Here is a 19,735-nt window from a genome sequence, read left to right as displayed (position 1 = left end):
CAAAACTCTAGAGGTCGAGGACGAGGTGCTATGCCTCCACAGACGAGTGATCGCCCTTCTAATTATTTCGACCAACGAAATGGACAATCTGCCCAACAGAATAGGTCTCAATAGTATCATGTTGAAGACTACTATGAAGCTAGTGAGGAAATTCAGCCAAGGGAGTACTAGGACAGCCATGGACGAAGAGAGGGAGTAGTATCAGTTCCAGTAGATCAGAGTGGGCCTTATGTCGCAGTAGCAACATCAGGTATAGTCGAACCGTTTCTGTTGGATACTGGTGCAGCAAAAAGTTCTATCATACATGCGAAACTCTCTGGCGCACCTTTGTCTGGCTCAACAAATGTTTCAGTAGGTTTTTCGGGCGCCCCTGTTCATAACCCTGTTTCTGGTCCTTTGTCTATTTCTGTTGGACCCTGTCAATTGAAAGCACCCCTGATTTTGACGACAGGTTGTAACGAAAATCTGCTTGGTTTAGACTTGTTAAAACGCCTATATGCGACATTATACTGTTCTCCAGAAGGAGTACAGCTTACGTTGGGTAAAAGAATAATCTCTCCGATGTACTTGTCGATGGATGCGCTCCCACCAGAGCTGCGTTCACTCCCTGATACTCTTTGGGCGACTGGTCCTAATGATGTAGGTCTATTGGAAATTCCACCCTATATAGTAACTTTGAAAGCAAATGTCAAACTTCCACGAATTCCACAATACAGAATCTCTAGTGAAGGTGAGCGTGCGCTCCTACTGATAGTGCATGATCTGATTGAGAAAGACGTTATAGAAGAAACTAGAGGTAATGTCTGTAATAGTCCTGTACTGCCCATTCTGAAACGAACTGACCCAACACAACCTCCAGTATATAGGTTTGTAATTGATCTCAGAGAGGTTAATAAAATTGTGATTCCACAGTTTCCTGTGGTTCCAGACATTACTGCATTGTTAACGTTGATTCCTGCTACAGCAGCATGGTTTTCAGTTATCGACTTGAAAAATGCCTTTTTCAGCATTCCGATAGCCGAAGAAAGCAGAGATATCTTCGGTTTCTCTCTAGGAGGACGAAGCTTCAGGTTTAAACGCGCTCCACAAGGCTATTGTGAAAGCCCATCCATTTACAGTCAAGCATTAAAAAGCCAGTTAGATTCCTTCGTACTTCCTCCTGGTTCTGCTTTAATACAATATGTTGATGATCTTCTAGTGGCTGCTGATGACAAGGAAACTTGCAAAACAGCTACGATTTCTTTATTGCATCATTTGTCAAATTTGAATCACAAGGTGTCACCTTCAAAAATGCAATACTGCTGCCAAGAAGTGACCTACCTAGGTCATCTCTTGTCAAAGGAGGGAAGGAAGTTGACCCCAGAGAGAATAAAGGCAATTACACAGATGAATGTTCCTAGCACGCAGAGAGAAGTACGTGCCTTTTTAGATATTACCTCATATTGTAGGCAATGGATCCCAAATTTTTCTCTTTTGGCAAAACCATTGGTAGCCTTGACTGGGAAAGGTGTTCCGAGTCCGGTACCATGGTCTGCTGAATGTCAGCAGAGTTTTTCTGAGTTACGAAATGCACTGTGTTCAGCACCTGTATTGGGTACACCCGACTACAGTAAGCCATTCACGCTCTATGTCCACGAGAGAGAAGGTTGTGCATTGAGTGTTTTGACGCAGAAATTTGGTGATAAACAACGCCCTTGTGCGTATTTTTCATCAACGTTAGATCCGGTAGCCAGAGCATTGCCTAGTTGCTTGAGAGCTACAGCCGCAGCTGCAGCTTCCATTCGACAATCTGCTGGTTTAGTAATGAACAACATGCTAGTGGTTATGGTTCCTCATGCGGTGGATACACTCATGAACCGAACCAAGACGCAGCACCTTACCAGTGCTAGATTATCAGGTTATGAACTGACACTGTTAGCCAGTCACATTCAGATCAAAAGATGCAATGTATTGAATCCAGCAACATTGTTGCCGACTAGCCAAGAGTCGAGTGATTCCGAACCACACGACTGTTGTTTTAAAACTGAGGAAGAAACAAAAGGACGAATTGATTTAAAAGACACTCCGTTATCAGATCCAGATGGAACGTTGTATGTTGATGGGTCTTGCTTCAAATTAGAGAATGGTGATGTGACTGCTGCTTATGCAGTAACGACTTTGAGTACGATTGTGGAGACTGCGAGAGTGAGTCAGAATTCTGCCCAGGCTGCAGAATTGATCGCGCTGACAAGAGCGTGCGTTTTAGCTAAGGGAAAGAGAGTGAATGTGTTCACAGATAGTCAATACGCGTTCGGCGTGGCCCATAGTTTTGGCCGTTTGTGGAAAGAGAGAGGTTTCATTACGTCCCATGGGACTAAGATCCAACATGGCCAACTAGTTAATGACTTGTTGGAATCTCTAACCTTGCCGACTGAAGTTGCGATTGTGAAATGCAGTGCTCATAAAGCAATCACGGATGATGTTGGTCGTGGGAATGCTTTTGCTGATGGGACTGCAAAACAGACAGCTAGGAATATGATGAGTAGAATGTATGTTGCAACGTCTGCAAGATGGATTTCTGAGTCTGGAATGTGTGAAGACACAGTGGAAAGCGTGAAAGAAATTCAGAAAGAGGCGACTGAGGAGGAAAAACTTGCATGGAGAGAGAGCACGGGTAAATTGGACTCGAGTGGGTGTTGGATTGACTTGTCGGAACAACAGCGTTGGATGTTGCCTGATGCGTATGTGCTTGCAGTAGTAACGATGGCACATGGAACAGCACACATCAGTTCAAAAGGGATTTGTAAGATGTTGGCTCCGGTCTGGAAGAATGATGGGATTAGTAAGTGTGCAGAGAGAGTGGTGAGAAATTGTATGGTATGCTTGATGCATAATCCTGGCAAGGGAATCCCCACACCTGCAGGTCATTTCGCTCCTCCCTCCTGCCCCTTCGAAGTGATCCAGCTAGACTTCATTCACATGGATCGTTGTAATAATCTGAAATACGTCCTAGTGGTAGTTTGTGCTTTCTCCAGATGGATCGAAGCATACCCGCTAAAGGACAATACTGCCTTATCCACTGCCAAAATTCTTCTTAAAGAATACTTCCCCAGATACGGAATGCCACGGATTGTATGGTCAGATAACGGAAGTGAGTTCGTAGGGAAAGTTATGCAGAGTGTGTGTGCCGGCCTAGGGATTAGACAGAAGTTTCATAGTGCGAATCATCCCCAGTCCGCGGGTTTAGTCGAGGGTTACAATGGCACCCTTAAACTGAAACTTGCTAAGATACAAGCATCCACGGGTTTGTCCTGGCCAGACGCATTGCCTTTGGCTTTGCTATCAACAAGAGCAACTGTACATTCTAGAGTAGGGCTTAGTCCATATGAAATAGTTTTTGGTCGTCCTGCAAATGTTTGGGGGGTACCTAGACCAAAAGAATTCAAGCAGCTGGAATACCCAATGTTAATTGATTACCTTTTCGACTTGACTGCTAAATTGAGTCTTATTCACCAACAGGTTTTCGATGCATTGCCAAAGCCACCGGAGAGTCCAGGCCATCAGCTGAAACCGGGTGACCAGGTGGTCATTAGAAATTTTGCAAGAACGAAAAATCTTCAGCCCAGATTCATTGACCCTTTTCAAGTCTTACTAGCAACGAGAACTGCTATTCGTGTGACCGGAAGGAAGAACTGGATCCATACGACACATGTCAAACGTGTGCCTCTGCCACTTCCTTACGACAACTGGGTAAAGAAAGGAATCAGTGCCTCTGAAGCAGAACAAATACCCAGGTTCATCCCTTTCAGTGATGCAGAACTGATCACTGATACATCAAACTCTGACTCTCCTCCTGAAACTGCTCTTTTGAACCCTGAACATTTGCCATCTGCGAACGTGAACATTGCAACGTCAGCTGAAAATACATTGTTTCCAGATCAGACAGCTCCTGCAAAACTGAGATACAACTTGCGACCTCGCAATATGGACAAATAAAGCAGGAAACTGCCTATTTTCAGATCTGAATTTTCTATACATTGCCTCCAGCCAGGAAGTTTGCTATTATTTTGTTGTTTTAAATTTTGCCTTGCCGTCTGGGTAGCCGTAGGGTCGTGGCTGTGTGCCTAGTTGAATCTGCGGGGTCAGACACAAGGTCGATCTTTCTGTTAGTTCTGGGAACTCCCAGGGCTGATAGAGGCATTTTCATCTACGTACACATCATCAGTGGTCGCGAACGGTCGTAGAAGATGGAGTTTCCTGAGCTGCAAAGAAAGAATGTAATTTATGTTCGCAGAAATAGACTGTACCGAATACTTCACAGCAAATGTTTTCTAATGCAATGTGCAGTTACGTTTTTAATCGTTTTGATAACGTTGGTGGGTGGAATCATCTTTGGTGTGCATTTGATTTTCATGCCGGTAACTACAGTACCTCCCCTTGATCCTACTACTTCTACGGTTTCTTCTATGCATTCTTTTCACTCATTTCCTGAACACGAACAAGCTCGACGCTCAGAATTTATTAACAATACATTTGTACAGCTCTTGCATCAACACCAACTGGTAGTTAATACTACAGACTGCTGGGTGTGCGGCTTGATACCTCACACTATGGATAAAGGCATTCCCTATCTAGTCTTGCCTTTTAGCTACAATGGATCATTTCAGGCCTTTCAGACCATTTTTTCATATACCCTTGAGACCTATCCTCCGCGTCCACCACGGTCCACTAAATACAACTCAGCCAACAAAGCTTTAGTCCAGGGAATTATTGACATGATTAAAGACGTCAATAATACTCCATCTTACCCTAGAGATGAATTACGGGTGTATTTGAGTTGGAACTCTACAGAGTATCGCCTTAGTTTGGGAGAAAGCAAGCGTAAAAGCTCCACTTCAGTTTGGGTCGTACCTCACCGAGGTCAAGTCTGTTTGCAAGGAAATGGGAGAAATCCAAGAGCTCAGCTAGGGAGGAGTGAGTGCGTTGAGACTTACGTATTTCCGTCTAACTCCTCCCCTGCCTTCCTTTCTGCTAGGGGTACTTACTTCATCTGTCAAGACAGAGCGTATACATGGCTGCCTGCTGACTTCTCAGGTTCATGTTATATTGCTCGATTGTTACCTCCGACATACACTGCTTCTTCAGATTATCACAAGACCAGAGTAGCAAGAGGTGTCTTCAGCAAGGAAGATACCGCTGGTCAGGAAGCTGGAGACTTCTTCAAAGGTTTCCTTCCGTTTTGGGGGCCTATGGCCAATAGTAGAAATCTACGTCAACTAACACGGGTAGTTGAATCTACTATTACAGAAACTGTTGGTGCCCTTAGTAACTTAACAGCTGAGCTTCAGGCGGATCGTCTCATGACGTTGCAGAACCGAATGGTTCTAGACGTAATACTTGCAGATCGAGGTGGGGTATGCAGAATGATCCAATCGAGCTGCTGTGTCTTTATTCCAAATAATGCTCCAACAGTCTATGAAGCGATCTCTAAGCTACACAAGATTTCCGACTCCATACACGTAGACAAGGGAAACTGGTCCTTCATGGAGTGGTTTTGGACTCTGGTATCAGCGTGGGGATGGAAGGTTCTGATGGTCATTGGTGTCATCCTAGTATTTCTGTTCTCGTGCTGCCTTATTATCCAATGTGGTCCCGCTTTGTGTAGTCTCTGTGCTGCAACCTGTTTCAGAAAACCACCTGCATTAGGAGAAACGGCACGAGACAAGATGATGGTGCAACAACATGTCACTGACCTAATGAGCATAGAATTAGACTCTGACTCTGACATAGACTGAGTAATTGCCTATGTAAGGGCAAAAGGAGGGGCTGAGGTTCCGTGACGATTTTACTCGTGTTTGTAACATTGTCGTAAATACATAATTTTGGTATCAGTGAACCGCAAATGATCCATTTAGTATATCCTGGTGTTTTCGCTATGCTACGAGCAAGAGCACTCCAGTTACAAACACATTTCTGTTCTACCCATGGCATCCATCTTAGAACACGGAAGCCATTTTGTATTCCTTGCCCTCACATAGTCAATGGACGCGCAATGACCTCTTTTTCATTTAAGGACACGTAGGCTTTAGCCGGCGATTCACCTTGCGAGGGACACGTGCACCTTAGGCCAGCAACGCTGTGGCAGCATGACTCGGCAAGAACTGCCTCCCCAGCCTGAGGCCAGTCCTGCTATACTGGTTCTTGTGTTCGTTGGCCTGATCATGATTAGGCGGCCGAAGCTGGTAACCGTGCCCATTTACGACCCACAAACACCTCTTATCCTGTCTTTCTATCTTCTGCACCTGGCTCTGCTCCTTTCCTTCTGGGCCTTTATTAGGGGGAGGAAACGAAATTTACGATGAGGCGGTCCGGGTCTTGAATGAGAAATTGACATGGGATTATGATGGAATAGTGGGAACCCCTCATTCGTAATGTTTTGACATCAGATACTGTTGACGATTCCTGTGCAACATATGTCAACAAAGAGAGAGGTAGGGAAAGCAAGGACACTCTCTTAGTCCCCGGTTAAATATCAAACAACAAGAAAAGAGAGGTCTGGTCAGTCATCAGGCTGCCAGGAATATGGAGCAAGGAGATAAGTGGGTTTCTCTGTTTGTACACAGTCACTCTGATTGAGTAGGAAAGCCCTCACACACCGACCTGGTCAGTGTCATGCTTCATCATCGGGCCCCACCGAAGAGACCGAGTGCCTCTTCGGTGTGCTACGACGCCAGAAAGACTGCGGAGCTGGTCGTGTGGGGAGGACGTGATGTGAAAATTAGAAACTTAAAAGTGCCTAACAGGGTATCAAAAAACATTTTTTAATGAGTGATCCCTAAGACACGTATAGGTGGTTTTATGTGTCTGAATTTACGTGCCAAGGTTATTACGAGTTGGAATAAATTCAGCTAAATACCACGCGTTTGGAATAAATCAGTCAACATGTTTCTGCCGTACTTGTGGTATATATTCACCAAGGCATTCTTCAGGACTATACCCCGGCGGTATGGACACTCTAATAGTCCACCCGGACCTGGGGGCGTGAAAGTGAAAAAGAAAAAAGGGTGAAAAAGTGCTTAAAAATTAGAAGAGCAATTGCTCATTCTAAAAAAGCCCCAAAATTCAGGGGTGTGTCAGCACCTGTAAGAGAAAGTATACGGACAAACAGATACAGACAAACATACAATTAGTATATGCCAGAATACACTTATCATAGTGCTCCTAAGATGGTGACAAGCTTTTGTGTGCACACAATAAATGATATCTTATGCACCATCCAAGTAGCCCTTAGGGATATTTGTATACGCTAGGAGGTGGAGTGCTAAAGGTGGGTTTTTAAATAAAAGCTACTGTTGTAGCAGGGGAAGTAAAAACACGATGTGAATTCTCCATGAGCAGGGATCAATTTGACCAGGTGGTCGGTGACCCCCCTAAGCTTGTAAATATGGAGAAAATCTCACTTTAAAATGGGGCGCTACTAGCACCATGGGTCTCGGGAGGAGGATTGGAGCGCGCCTGGCACATCCTATTGAGTGAAAGAGTTAAATGTCAGAATGACCCAAGCATACAGTTACTTAGCTCGTGATGATCGCAAAAAGTCGTTCCGCCGGAGATGCAGACTCACGCCCTCAGCGTTCGCAATCCGCTTCTAAACCTGCAAGAAGCCTCTAAACCGGACCCCGACGATAGAGAGCGGGGCCGGTAAATGCGTTTAAAAGCACTTTGTTTCTTGTTTGCGCGCCCGTTTCCTGGTTGGGCGTGTCTCGTCCAGAGCGAGGCCTGGAGCGCACACGCCCACCTGGGCGCGGTGCGCTTCATTTCAAAGTGAGGCTTGGAGTCGCGAGCCTATCTTCGAGCCATCCATGAAGGGGAATTTTGGACGCGCTAATGGTTGCTAAGGTGATCCTCTCAAATGGGTGGTAGTCTAGTCTTGGTCAATAAATGACTATTAATCAGAAGTATTTGTGCTTCGATGATGTAAGGGACACAAAAGTCATATTCTAGTAAAAGTGCACATACAATTTAACCATTAAGGTTTTCTTGACGGACATAAATCCCCTTTGGGGTCTTTTTCAAAGGGCACAAGATTTGAAAAATGCGGTGAATGCTAGTGTTTAGTTTTTAGAAATTCACAGACAGTAGTTAAATTTCAAACATTAATAATTAATGTTTGATAGACGGACATAGTTCCTCTTTTTTTGCTCAATGTGCATAGGATATGAAAAATGTGGCGATTGTTTGATATTTGGTGATATATTAATTCAGATCACCCAGTATAGCTCATTGGAAGGCAGGTAGTTCGGGAGTTCACGATAGGACTGTGTTCCACGGGATATCGTCATTGAGGCCGTTTAGATGTGGAAAGCCTCTATACAAGCATTCCACAGGACGACACAATCAAGGTCCTCACTAAGGCACTGGATTCAACCAACTGGGAATTTCAGACCCCGAAAAAATTCATTATTGAGTGTGCCACTCTAGCACTGAAAGAGAATTTTTTCGCGTTCAAAGACCAACTGTACCTCCAATGCTCTGGGACATCCATGGGCAGTACTTTCGCGCCGAGCGTGGCAGGGTTGTATGTGGCAGACTTCGAAGCTAAACATATCTTATCACCCAGTGCACCCTTCTTTTCGTCAATGTTATTGTGGAAACGCTACATTGACGACATTCTGCTCATCTGGAAAGGCAGTGATAATGATCTGGAAAATTTCCTCGCATGGATCAACACTCTAGACCCCAACCTAAGATTCACTAACACCAAAAGCAAAAGAGAAATTGTGTTCTTAGATGTGGTCATCGCAATTAGTGGAACAACACTCGCCACTAAGACCCACAACAAACCAACAGCAAAGAACAACCTCCTGGAATTTAACAGTTTCCATCCGCATCCGCTAAAGGAAAACCTCCCTTATGGGCAGTACCTAAGGCTACGAAGGAACTGCAGCATGACCACAGATTTCAAAGTCCAATCAGCCAACCTAACGGAAAAACTAAAAAGTAGAGGCTACCCTGTAACCACCCTTAACAAAGGATTTAAAAGAGCTAAAAATCAGCCAAGGGAGGCACTTCTGGAAGAAAGGACTAACAAACCAGACCAGATCCCACTTACATGTGTCACCACGTACAGCAGTCTCTCAAACATTTTGAAAAAGAGCGTAAACAAACACTGGAGCATTGTAAAAACCCTTAAAAAGGACTGGGAAAAACCCCTGTTCTCCTTCAAAAAGGGACGCAGCTTGAGGGACGCCTTGGTACACACACGCCCAAAAGAGAAACCACAAACCATGACACCATCAGTGACAACAACATGGGGTCTCCCCAAAATTACCGGACACTACCCATGTTCGGATTGCAGTGTGTGCCACCTAACACAAGCCACCAAAACATTGGCTCTAGAAGAAGGGAAAATCTGGACCCAACGTGGACATACCAATTGTAACTCGAACAATGTGATCTACCTAATCACCTGTTCTTGCCAGCTCCGATACATAGGTATGACCACCAGAAAAGTGAAACAACGGATCTGTGAGCACCGCAGCAATATAAGGTGCAAAAAAGTAAAAACAAAACTGAGTCGTCACTTCCTAGAAAAAAACCACACCACCAACGATATGAGGTGGACTGTGATTGAAGCTATCGAAGGTACCAGGAATGTACAAAATAGACTGTTTGAGAAAGAACAGCGTTGGGTGTACCGTCTGGGGACAAATACCAACGGCCTCAATGACGATATCCCGTGGAACACAGTCCTATCGTGAACTCCCGAACTACCTGCTTTCCAATGAGCTATACTGGGTGATCTGAATTAATATATCACCAAATATCAAACAATCGCCACATTTTTCATATCCTATGCACATTGAGCAAAAAAAGAGGAACTATGTCCGTCTATCAAACATTAATTATTAATGTTTGAAATTTAACTACTGTCTGTGAATTTCTAAAAACTAAACACTAGCATTCACCGCATTTTTCAAATCTTGTGCCCTTTGAAAAAGACCCCAAAGGGGATTTATGTCCGTCAAGAAAACCTTAATGGTTAAACTGTATGTGCACTTTTACTAGAATATGACTTTTGTGTCCCTTACATCATCGAAGCACAAATACTTCTGATTAATAGTCATTTATTGACCAAGACTAGACTACCACCCATTTGAGAGGATCACCTTAGCAACCATTAGCGCGTCCAAAATTCCCCTTCATGGATGGCTCGAAGATAGGCTCGCGACTCCAAGCCTCACTTTGAAATGAAGCGCACCGCGCCCAGGTGGGCGTGTGCGCTCCAGGCCTCGCTCTGGACGAGACACGCCCAACCAGGAAACGGGCGCGCAAACAAGAAACAAAGTGCTTTTAAACGCATTTACCGGCCCCGCTCTCTATCGTCGGGGTCCGGTTTAGAGGCTTCTTGCAGGTTTAGAAGCGGATTGCGAACGCTGAGGGCGTGAGTCTGCATCTCCGGCGGAACGACTTTTTGCGATCATCACGAGCTAAGTAACTGTATGCTTGGGTCATTCTGACATTTAACTCTTTCACTCAATAGGATGTGCCAGGCGCGCTCCAATCCTCCTCCCGAGACCCATGGTGCTAGTAGCGCCCCATTTTAAAGTGAGATTTTCTCCATATTTACAAGCTTAGGGGGGTCACCGACCACCTGGTCAAATTGATCCCTGCTCATGGAGAATTCACATCGTGTTTTTACTTCCCCTGCTACAACAGTAGCTTTTATTTAAAAACCCACCTTTAGCACTCCACCTCCTAGCGTATACAAATATCCCTAAGGGCTACTTGGATGGTGCATAAGATATCATTTATTGTGTGCACACAAAAGCTTGTCACCATCTTAGGAGCACTATGATAAGTGTATTCTGGCATATACTAATTGTATGTTTGTCTGTATCTGTTTGTCCGTATACTTTCTCTTACAGGTGCTGACACACCCCTGAATTTTGGGGCTTTTTTAGAATGAGCAATTGCTCTTCTAATTTTTAAGCACTTTTTCACCCTTTTTTCTTTTTCACTTTCACGCCCCCAGGTCCGGGTGGACTATTAGAGTGTCCATACCGCCGGGGTATAGTCCTGAAGAATGCCTTGGTGAATATATACCACAAGTACGGCAGAAACATGTTGACTGATTTATTCCAAACGCGTGGTATTTAGCTGAATTTATTCCAACTCGTAATAACCTTGGCACGTAAATTCAGACACATAAAACCACCTATACGTGTCTTAGGGATCACTCATTAAAAAATTTTTTTTGATACCCTGTTAGGCACTTTTAAGTTTCTAATTTTCACATCACGTCCTCCCCACACGACCAGCTCCGCAGTCTTTCTGGCGTCGTAGCACACCGAAGAGGCACTCGGTCTCTTCGGTGGGGCCCGATGATGAAGCATGACACTGACCAGGTCGGTGTGTGAGGGCTTTCCTACTCAATCAGAGTGACTGTGTACAAACAGAGAAACCCACTTATCTCCTTGCTCCATATTCCTGGCAGCCTGATTCCTGTGCAACGCCAAATATTTATTGTTCAAGACACGAATGTTTAGAACTGTGGTAAGATGTAAAGAATTTGCCCCGAGCAGAATATTTAGTATTTAAGGAGTAACCCTCTTTGTACAAATTGAACAGGCTCCTAGATACTGCCCATGTGTAGTTTCTGTGACTTCTGTGTCCCTGCAGTAATAAACCTTTGGTCTTTGACGCCACCATCGAGAAGCCCGTGTTTCTGTTTGTTTGTGCACCGAGACAGGTTGAACTCCGGGGTCTTCGGGTGTTGTCCCTGACACCTCTGGACGGAACCAAAAAGTCCAGAACTCCAGAATGCCGGGCAGCGTTTGTCTTGGGCGGCGTGTGTCGCACTCCCACATCTGTAGCACGCGGACTTGCTATCTATGGACTGCCTCCCAGTCTGTCCTGATTTTCCCGCCCATTTGTTAGCTCCTCTTCCGTTTCCGGGCTGTATTCTATGTCTTCCTGAGGGCTCAGCATCATCCACCTTGTTGACCATGATCCTCTGAGCGTTATCCCTTTTTGCTGCTTCGGCACAACGCTTCGAGAGCTCTGCTTTCTTCACCATCGCTATTACTTCCTTTAGCGTCGCTTCTCCGTGTGCCCACAACTTGTCCTGTACAGTTTTGTTGGTGGTGTGCATTACTATTTGGTCTTTAATGAAGTTGTCTTGGAGTATCGCCAGTCTTCTTAAGGCCGCGACGTAGTCGTCTATAGATTCTCCCTCTTCCTGCTTTCTCTGTTGGAAGTTGAAGCGATCAATGGAGACACACACTGCCGGATGGTAGTGATTGTCCAGATCTTCTAATGCATGCTTGAAGACGTCATCGTCGGCCGCCTGCCGGGGCGCGGGCACTATGTTCGTGAACACTCTAATCCCCTCAGGGCCTAGGTTATGTAGTAGTATCCGCCTTCTCCTCACGCTGGGAAACGCCTCCCCACTCTCATCTTCCAGGGCTTCAAGGTAATTCTTGAAATATTCCCTCCAGTCTTCCCATTTCATCTGGGGTTCACCTGGTTTGGGCAGAAACGGAATTGGCGCTGTAAGCGAGGATGCTTGGGTGCTCATTCTGGCCTGTTCTTCCGGTTCTCCTCCCTGGTTCCTGGGGCTGCCTGGCGTGCCGGCGTTCCCGCCTTGTGACGTGTTGGGTCGAGGTTCTCTTCTTCTCCCTTCACCGCGGTCTCCTCCCCTCTGCCAGGGCCTTAACGGGGCGCTGACACCCTCCTACCATGCTCCTCCACAGATCGCCTTATTTCCTGGCTCTGGGGCACGTGGTGGGCGTGACTTGTACTTGTGCACCTCTGCCGCGCTCTTCCTGCGATTCCTGCCACCGAATCTTCACCCCCTGGGAGCCAGCCTGTGCCCTGCGATGTTCCCTGGTGACTGCTGCTCTTTGTTGAGATCTTCCTCGTGTCACATTGTTTTTTTTTATGGGGATTGTGCTTGTGGGAAATCCCACACCTCATCGCCACTGTGAAGTTGGGGCTTCACCCTGTAAATGAGGACACTGACGCTGGCTTCTGCAATTAGGTGGTACTTTATTTAAATTAGTTTGGCGCTAGAAGAGCGCCGGGTGTCTTACTACGATCTCGCTCCGGTCACTTCTGACGCGCGAATCCTCATCGCGCATGCACACTGCACTCGTGCTCTAGTTCTAACGTGCCGCGTCATACGCTGCCCGTAGAACTAGAGCGCAACACTAACTACAGATTTAAACAAACCCACGTAATATAGTAGAAACGCCATTGTGTCTGTCTTCAGACCTTCCCTACTTTTCAAATTGAAGGTCAATTCTAACTTGGCCTTTGTTAATCTCTCGAATTTTGTACTTCTACCTCCTCTGACTCTTTTTCCCTGTCCTTTGAATATTCAGCGTTCCTGTCATAATGCATAACAAGCTCTATGTGCTCTGCCCCGTGTGATATTTTTCTATCACTTTTCATAACGCAAATAGAAATGGCCAGACCTGCATATTGTCACCCAAATGTGTAGCACTTGGCAGGGCTGCTATCAACTGGTGAGGATTATGGCATGATTACATTATGGCTCCCTCTGCTAGTAATGTTGTCGTAGTGACTTGGCTAATACCTCTGCTAATCCCTGTACAATAATTTGAATTGCCAAAATTCCCCTTGACTGTCAGATTAGAGCTGCCTTGATGCATGGGCGGAATTGTTGATGGAATCTTTAAAACACTTGTACCAGTAGAGCATGCCGCTCTTTACTTCTCCAGTGGTCTTGACTGTATGCATTTGCTGGCAAAAGCCATAGCCCTCGAGATCCCTGAGAGGGAGTAGCTGTACTTTCCATGATCTGCGTCCCCAAGGCTCCACTCTATTTTTTCAAATGGCGTGCTGCTCAGCTGATCCAGAAAAACGAAAGGTTAGCACTTTGATGTAAAAAGAACTATTTAAAATATCTTCAAATTTCTTTGCCAGATTCAACTTCCTTTTTGTGGTTCACTTAGGTAGACGTTTTTAAACTGGAGCGAAACTCGAAGTGTGAAAGAATAAAATCACAGTATCACACATATATATTTTTCTAGATATGAATGCTTAAAGTATAATATTTTTGTTGAAAAGTCATCCTTGGGCCATCGGCACCCCCATGACTGGGACTGGTGGTAACTGACTTTGACTGTTCCTGGGCTCTGTCTAACCAGGCCCAGGCCAGTGCTATGCTGTAAAGACACTTAGAATACAGTGAAAACCCCTACATACAGTAAGGTACACTATGGGTTGGGGTATCCCTATGATTGGCATGACCTCCCCTATAATACCCTAGTAAATATTAGGGCAGGGGTATCAAAACTACCTTTAAGTCCTTAGAATATAATAGGGCATGGCAGTTTAGAGGGTATCAGTCCTTTCTGCACTTGCATATGTGCACTGCTGAGGCTTGGGGTCAGTTTAAAAGCAGCACTGTGTTGCAGGGCTGCTTTTAAAATGCAAATGGTGCCCATACTCAACGTTGGTGTTTGGGTCACCTAAGGATTAATACGCTGAATCTTTTGCCATATTAGGTACCCTCAGGGTGTCCCCTAGGTGTCTCAGTGGTGGGTGTCAGGTATTTATAGGGGATGATCCTTTTAAGATATGTTTTATATGCCTTGGGTTTAGTGAAATTGCCCATTTCACTCTCTACATTGTAGTAAAGTGGTTTCCAAAATCAACTATAGTGCTAGGAGCACTGTGGAGTGAGGATCTGCAATATTTAGGCATATTCTGAATCCCTAAAGTCTCCCCTAGGTGTTCAAGGGATGGGGGGTCCTCTAGATATAGTCAGGGTCCTTATAAAAAATGTTCTATAGGCCCTGGTGTTAGGCAAATTGCCCAGTTCTTTTTACCTATTGCAGATCCCCAGCCACATAGGTTAACATAGCAAGAAGTTATTAAATAATAACCAACATCAAGGATGTCATGAAAATATCATTCAAGGACTTCCTAGAAGGGTATTGACACATCCAAAAGTATGCTATTGTTGAATGTATCCTCAAGTGTACAGACAAGAAGTTATAAGACTTTCCTGTCTGTAGGCCAAACTTCAGCCTTCCAGTAGTCTGTCCTGATTGGTCAGAGTTAAGTGGATTAGCCAGGCTGTTTGAAAAGGTGATAAGTAGCCCCTGGGGTAAGAGAGCCATCATAGGAGGGCATGGTTCTGCTACATAGGAATTCCAGAGCGGGGTGGGTTATAAAAAATAATCTTCAATAAAAGGACGAGACAGGCAGCAGAAACCAGTTTTATTTACATCCCTACTCTTTCAACCCAGCCAGATAGCAGGCTTAATTAAGGAATGTGTTAAGGCCAGGGTTTATGGAATATGGAGATGAGCCATCCTGGAGGGTAAGTTTAGTCAGCTGTTACCTCTCTGCTAGAACTGCAGCGAAATACATTTTGGAGAAATATGCTTTCTGGGAGACCATTGTGCCACACTTTGGAGGAAATGGACATGCTCTGGGGTGTCATCCTGCACCTTATTGAACAGGAATGTCCTCCTGTGTGACCACGGAGAACAATGAATACGTATCTAAGAGGGACAGTGTCTCTCAGCTAGCCTGCTTAAAACTGAGAGAAGAAGAAGGATTGCCAAGCTGGAAACTTGATTTGCACCATCAGGCTCTGCATTCTGAAAAGACTGCGCCTGCTGCCTTATCTGGAACTAAAGCACTTTGAATGTACCTTGCTTTAAGTGGAATAAAGAGTGGATGCCCAGCTACGAACTTGATTTACACCATCAGACCCTGCATTCAGACCATCTGTGCCTGCTGCATTATCTGGTACTACAACCCTTTGGATGTACCTTGTTGCAAGAGGAATGAAGAGTGGGCTCCCTGCAAGCTACAGGTTAACAGAGCTCACCTGCATCAACTACACCAAGAGTCCCGTGCCTGGATAGTATCCGGTGGATTTTTAAGGGTGCTGTCCAGGTGCATTGTGGGAATTGTGGTTCCAAACTTGCAAGTACCATCTTGGCGATTCCAGATCCTTGGCTTGTGTTTTGGACACTTTGGACCCAGAAGAGGAACTTCAGAAAGAAGTTCCAGAAGTTTAGGAAAGTTTGGTGAACTTTTGTAAAAAAGCTTCAGACAGGGACCGTACTCTCACAGAAAGGCAATTCGGTGAACCCTCATTGAATCTGGACTGCTGGAAGAGGCTGCACAACGACTGGTGAAAAATCCTCCAGAAATGCTTCTAAGTGTGAAAGTTAAATCTTGACCGGGGCCTCCCTCTTAGTGTATTGGACTAGGGCTCCATCGCAGTGGCCTCAAACTTGGACTTTGTGCCTGTCAGGGGGGACCAAATGTTCAGAAGTTGCACTACTGGTTTCTAAGTACTAGAAAGTATTTATTAATTAAACAGTAATTTCTCTGATTCATTTTGGTGTCATTTTACGAATAAAAATATTTTCCTCTTTTTACAAATTGGTGTTGGATTTTTATTTTGTGTTGTCTTAATTATCTACTGAATTGGTTTTTAAATGCTTTACATACCTGTCTTCGAAGTTAAGCCTTTCTGCTCGCAGACGAGCTATCAATGGTTGTTTTCTAAGACCTATTCTGAACCCTATTTTGTGCTAGTGGTATTATTTTCAGCGGTAGATGAATATTTACCTCTACTGATAACCCACTTTCCAACAGTTTTCATCCAAACTAGTAGTTTTCTTGTGAATTTCTGTCCTGCTGCACAAGGCAGTATCCTAACCTGAGGAAGTTGTACCATACAAAAAGGAGGCATATCCCACCTTTTTCAAATAATATGTATCAACATTGTTTTCTTTCCTTTTTGAATAGGGCACAACTACCATGTTCATCAATAGCGTTCAATACACCACACAGTTTGCCCTGGTCCACATATGTGTTAATGGAAATATATGCATTCTTTTCAGACTAGGTAATGCATGGGCCTTTCCTTACTAAAGGCCCAATCTAATTGTTAAATCATCAAACTATCTGATCACATACATGCTCACTGGCAAATATGCCCAGTTAGCCTATATCACTTACAGTCCAAGGCTGGGAAGCCGTTCTTTAATGGGCAAACAACACTACTATCCCAGAATGCAGAGTGCTGTTGGGTGAACAAGAGCAGTATTTTCTCTTGTCACTCATAGCCTTTGGGTCAAGTAAAAGTTGTGCTTTTACACTAGGAAAATCAAATGCAATAGATTTTTCACTACATAAAATGTCACACACAAGCACCCTGAAAACATGGAAATGTCATACATAGGCAGATTGAAAACTTGGCAGCCATGTTAGTGTAAAGTGTGAAAAAGAAATCCTGAGAAAGAGATATTCTTTATCAAGCATGTAATTTGATGTAAGGAAATGTCCCAACAAGTCAACGGTCCGCCTCCCAAGAAGAGACCTAATGGTACATCGCTGTTTTGATAAATTGTCCATAATAAATTGTTACTCCGTGTTCAAAGTGATTTTAAACCTCCGCAGCCTAAGTGATTTCTGTTTTTAAATATGTGTAGCGTTTCGTGACTATTGCTGGCAGGCAATACCTATGTGTGTGATTAGTTTAAAATATGAATCTATGTGTGTATGTTCTACTCACTCGTGCCCACATGCTGACGTTGACTCCATGTGTACTCTTGCTCACCGTAGGGCGGCCGGTTAATAGGAGGCTGGGAGAACGACCCATTCCAAGGAGAACTGCACATTGTACTGAAAGGAAGGCACTCAACGCCGGAAACTCTGGTGCCCAATGGACCCATTCAAGGGGCTAAAGTATTAGGTAAATAATGGAAGTTTTTAATAATGTACTGTACTTCTTGCTTGAAATCACTAGTACTTGGATTGACATCAAACATTACTTAAGTAGAGTGAAATAATTGTATACAGTAATCGTGTACGCAATTATCTTGGTAGAAAAGTAGTGGAATCACTAGATTAGAAGCGCTGCAAAAAAATATGCTTGGTTTGTCTATTAACCGAATAACAACACAGGGTCTAGACTCATAACCAGCAAGGCTAAGTCAAATCTACGTACCATTGGTTCATTTGAAAAGGACTAATTTGAGTCTAGCACTGGCATTCGTGTTGTTGTTTACGTGGTTTGTCTATTAAAGCCTTTGTAAGTCTGCACCCAGAGGTTTCCAACCCGCACAAATCCAAATGTTCATAAAACGTTTCCGGTTATATTAGACAACCTCCAGCAGTCACAGTTTTCAGGTGTAAACCTGAAAAATCATTGTAATTAGTTTTTTGCATGTAAAATTATACACGTGTATATAGCTATCTCGTTTCTTTTTTCTCCCTTCACCTACCTCCAACAATTTGTAGTGTGTTCCTTCTCCCTTTCTATCATTGACAGGGGTTGCCTCTGTTGTGTCGTGCTGGACACATTCTAGTTGTTTGCCGGATATGACCTAACACTTTACACCCACCCACCACTGTGTCACGAGGCACGTGACACAGTCAATAAAAGGAGCCGAGCGCACGTGCTCGTAGCCCATTAACCCAGCTAACCAACAGTTTCTTGTCGCAGTCCTTACTAGCATATGGGCCTAGGGCCCCAACACAACAATGGCGACGAGGGTGCTGTGACCCCAAGAGCAGCATCCACGAGAATAAGGGGTAGAGAATCTTGCCCGAGGGAAGGGCACCCCCAGAGGAGGCAGCACCGGCCGCCGAGGTGGCCCAAGGGGCGAGTGCCGTGCCCCAGGAGTAGTCCGTCACGAGGAGGTGATCGGGAGCCCACCCCGCACCTCTCAGGTCCCACAGAGTAATGCCGGGCTGAGGGAGGTGTAATAGGATAAGGCGGTCCGTGCGGTGCCCACCTGCATCGGCCGCGACTGCCCCCAGTGAGGAGAGGCCATGCAGAGCCCACCCGCCACGGCGGCAGCTGACTACGAGGCCCGGAGGTGAGCCCGGGGGTCGCGGATGCCAGGAGCGACCCCCCCCTTATGACTGCGCATCAGCAGAGCCCACCCGCATGATCAGGGCGCCTTGCCGCGCGTGATGTGGCCGAAAGTGAATAAACAGTAAAGCAGCGCCAGCGGAGCCCACCCGTGGCCTGTCTCCAGCGTCCCCCGACGCGCCGGGTATGTGAAGCGGCGGCGGCAGGGAAGTGAGAAAGCGGCCGCTACCCCACCCGCAGTGAACCGGAGTGAAGCCCGCCCCCCCCTCCGTCTCCCAAGCAGCGAGTGAGGCCGGAGGCTTGGCTACGAGGGGGGGCCGGGTGGAGTGTTGGTGTGCAGCCCGCGGCCGCGAAGACTGAACGGGCAAGGTAGCAGCCGGTGTGCCCCCAGCGCAGCCCAAGTGAAGACACACTCTCCACAGCAAAGGAGAGCAGCCCGGAAGGCAGCGCAGACACCCTCCCCCGCCGCGCAGCATGAGGCAAGTGGAGCTGCGGCGGCGGAGGGCGTGAGAAAATGCAAAATTGACGGCAGCGGGAAAATAAATGAGCCCCACCTCCCGGTTCCCCTGGCAAGATAGTGGAAGGCCCGCAGCGTGAGCTGAGCTGCGGAGGCCTGCAGAGGACAGCCCGACAAGAGGCCACAAGGGCCTGGAGCACAAAGAAAGAATCAGGCACCAGCCGCAATGCGTAGGCGGGGCAAAGGTGAAGCATCACAAAGCAAAACATCACACGCTAGAAGGTACCGGAGGTTTGCTCCCTGTGCACCATAGACACAGATATGCTTCAGCCATAATTCTCCCAAGGTGTTTGTGCCCTCTTGCCCCCACGTGTGAAACACACACCAAAAGAAAAAAGCTATGAAGGACTGACTGACCAGGG

General features: G+C 45.7%; 1 protein-coding gene across 1 annotated transcript in view; it reads left to right on the top strand.

The window, feature by feature from the left end:
* LOC144828000 (fibrocystin-L-like) overlaps window positions 1–19,735 on the top strand; it is a 1,506,874-nt gene that overhangs the window by 1,208,843 nt on the left and 278,296 nt on the right. The window contains exon 62 of the mRNA XM_078686147.1: window positions 17,602–17,731. Coding sequence (XP_078542273.1) covers window positions 17,602–17,731 — 130 coding nt within the window. The remainder of the gene's footprint in view (window positions 1–17,601; window positions 17,732–19,735) is intronic.

This window comes from Lissotriton helveticus, chromosome 4_1 (genome assembly GCF_964261635.1).
Source record: "Lissotriton helveticus chromosome 4_1, aLisHel1.1, whole genome shotgun sequence".
Lineage (NCBI taxonomy): Eukaryota > Metazoa > Chordata > Amphibia > Caudata > Salamandridae > Lissotriton > Lissotriton helveticus.
Note: the sequence above shows the minus strand (reverse complement) of the source record. Positions and strands in the feature narration are given on the sequence as shown.